General features: G+C 46.6%; 1 protein-coding gene across 1 annotated transcript in view; it reads left to right on the forward strand.

Moving 5' to 3' along the window:
• Nucleotides 1-740: 740 nt before the first annotated feature.
• The window catches only part of LOC119277816 (probable UDP-N-acetylglucosamine--peptide N-acetylglucosaminyltransferase SPINDLY), a 5,074-nt gene continuing 3,639 nt past the window's right edge, over nucleotides 741-2,175 (forward strand). The window contains exons 1-5 of the mRNA XM_037559138.1: nucleotides 741-1,021; nucleotides 1,445-1,518; nucleotides 1,591-1,655; nucleotides 1,862-1,954; nucleotides 2,032-2,133. Of these exons, the coding sequence (XP_037415035.1) occupies nucleotides 840-1,021; nucleotides 1,445-1,518; nucleotides 1,591-1,655; nucleotides 1,862-1,954; nucleotides 2,032-2,133 (516 nt within the window). The 5' untranslated portion in view covers nucleotides 741-839. The remainder of the gene's footprint in view (nucleotides 1,022-1,444; nucleotides 1,519-1,590; nucleotides 1,656-1,861; nucleotides 1,955-2,031; nucleotides 2,134-2,175) is intronic.

The following is a 2,175-nucleotide window of genomic DNA, read 5'->3' on the forward strand; positions in this document are numbered from 1 at the left end:
CGTTCATGGATTAATTTTTGCCTTGTCGACCAAATAGCTGATTGAGTAACTACCAGGCGAGTGAAAGTTGCATGCAATAACACTTTCCCTCATGCGAGTGAAAGTGCAACAGATTAATCAAGACACATCTCCCAACAAAAGACATCGTTTTTTTCCACCCACACTATAGCACCGAAGACCTTTGCTCCACAACCTATCTTTGATATATTTAAACACCCCATCCTTCATATTGCACATATCCGCCGGAATGCCAAGGTACTTCTCATTAAGTTGTTTATCTGGTATACTTATAGAATATATTTTGTATACCTCTTCATTGATGTTGTTAGAGCAACTCCTATGGAAGAGGACCTTCCTCGATTTATACATTGACCTGAAGCATTTGCATAAAAATAACAAAAAAAATATACTTCTTCTGGCTATGCCCGCATTGCTTTTTTTTAGACTTTTTTTTTCTGCTGCCCGCGTTGCTTTGGAAAACAGCAAAATGTCATTTGTGAACAACAATTTTTTTTAGAAAATGTGTGAACAACAAATGAAAAAGGCAGTAGTTGCTTTTTTTTTGAGGAATAAAAGGCAGTAGTTGCTGGCATAAAATCCATTCGCCCATGCCGCGCCTCAACGAGTAGCTGGGCCTGCCTCAGTGAGGCCCATCACTGATACAGGCCGTAGCAGTCTCACTCGGCCCACTGTACGCAGTCCACGGCGACGTACCACCGCAGACCCGGCCTCACTCCCATCGACCCACAGGCGAGAGGAGGACATCTCGTCGCTACTGTACCCGGCAGCGCATCCGCGGGCCGGAGCTCGCCCCCTCGCCGGAGACACGGGCGGAGACGATGCTGGAGGCCCAGCCTCCGCCGCCGCAGAGGGCGATGATGCTAGCCGACCTCAACGTCGACCCGCCGGAGAGCGACGGCGAGGATCACCCACCAACCCCCAAACCCAACCCCGCCATCGCCGCCGCCGCCGTAGCAGCCGCCGCCGCTGCTCCGGTGGTCGCCGTCGACTCCTCCACTAGGTACGAGCATAGAGTTCTAATTCGATCTGACTGTGCTAGACTGCTTCCACTCGTGGGTTCACCCCCCCCTGCAAATAGTTTCGAATTGGGCGTTCTTCCTCGCGCACTCACGGTCGTCACTCGTAGGTCATAACCCTAGGATGTGCTCTCTCTTTCTTTTTTTGCCTGGGAGAGTGATCCTGCCATAGCATTGAACTTCTCTGGCGAATTGTGTTGAGTTCAGCACGATCCCTTTACATGGACTGCTAGATTTACTGCACATGCTCATCCAACGAAGTTCGAAGCTTGCTTGGCAGTCTTTTAGAATTAGCACACATCTCTTCAGCACTAGATGGCCTTTAATATCACCTGCCTGGTAATTTCCTGGTTCTGTATTGAGTGCTTAGGCCTTAGGCATTGATAATTTATATATTTTACTTGCAGGAGTTGCAACGATGAGGGTAGTTTGGCAAAAAGCACGACCACGGCGAAGGAGCCTGATACTGTTGAATGCGAAGGTGAGGGCATGCTAAGCAGTATAAGGGAAGTTTTCTGTTGTGAATTGATTACTTATGACTCTTTGTGAACAGATGTCGAGCAACATTGTCCAGGGGCTTCCGTTTCACGCGAGGAGAAAGTTAGCAACTTGAAAGCTGTGAGTTATTAGTCCTAATGCCACCGGAGAATGAGCATTTGTAGTTCCTTTTTATATCTCTAATATAAAAAGGTGAAACTGTATTTAGATACCATTTAATATTGTATCGACACGGGGTTGTCATCCCATTGCTTTGAGTGTAAGCTGGTCATTTGAAGGGGAATTCTTGGTATGATTATGGTTACGAGCTTAATGTTTGTTTGCAGGCTCTGGTAAATGTTGCCCGGAAGATGCCTAAGAATGCTCATGCCCATTTTATGTTGGGTTTGATGTACCAAAGGCTTGGTCAGCCACAGAAGGTAAATGGTCCTTCACTTTGGAAAATTAAACTCTGTAACATATGCATAGAGCTTAATTGACTCCTGAAATCTGCCAGGCAATAATAGCATATGATAAGTCGTCTGAAATATTGCTACAAGATGAACAAGAAGTGCGGAGGCCTGATTTACTCTCATCAGTGAGGATTCACCATGCTCAGGTTCATCAGCCAACTTGCAACTCTTCTTCTGGCTGTGTATCC

Source organism: Triticum dicoccoides, chromosome 3B (assembly GCF_002162155.2).
Source record: "Triticum dicoccoides isolate Atlit2015 ecotype Zavitan chromosome 3B, WEW_v2.0, whole genome shotgun sequence".
NCBI lineage: Eukaryota > Viridiplantae > Streptophyta > Magnoliopsida > Poales > Poaceae > Triticum > Triticum dicoccoides.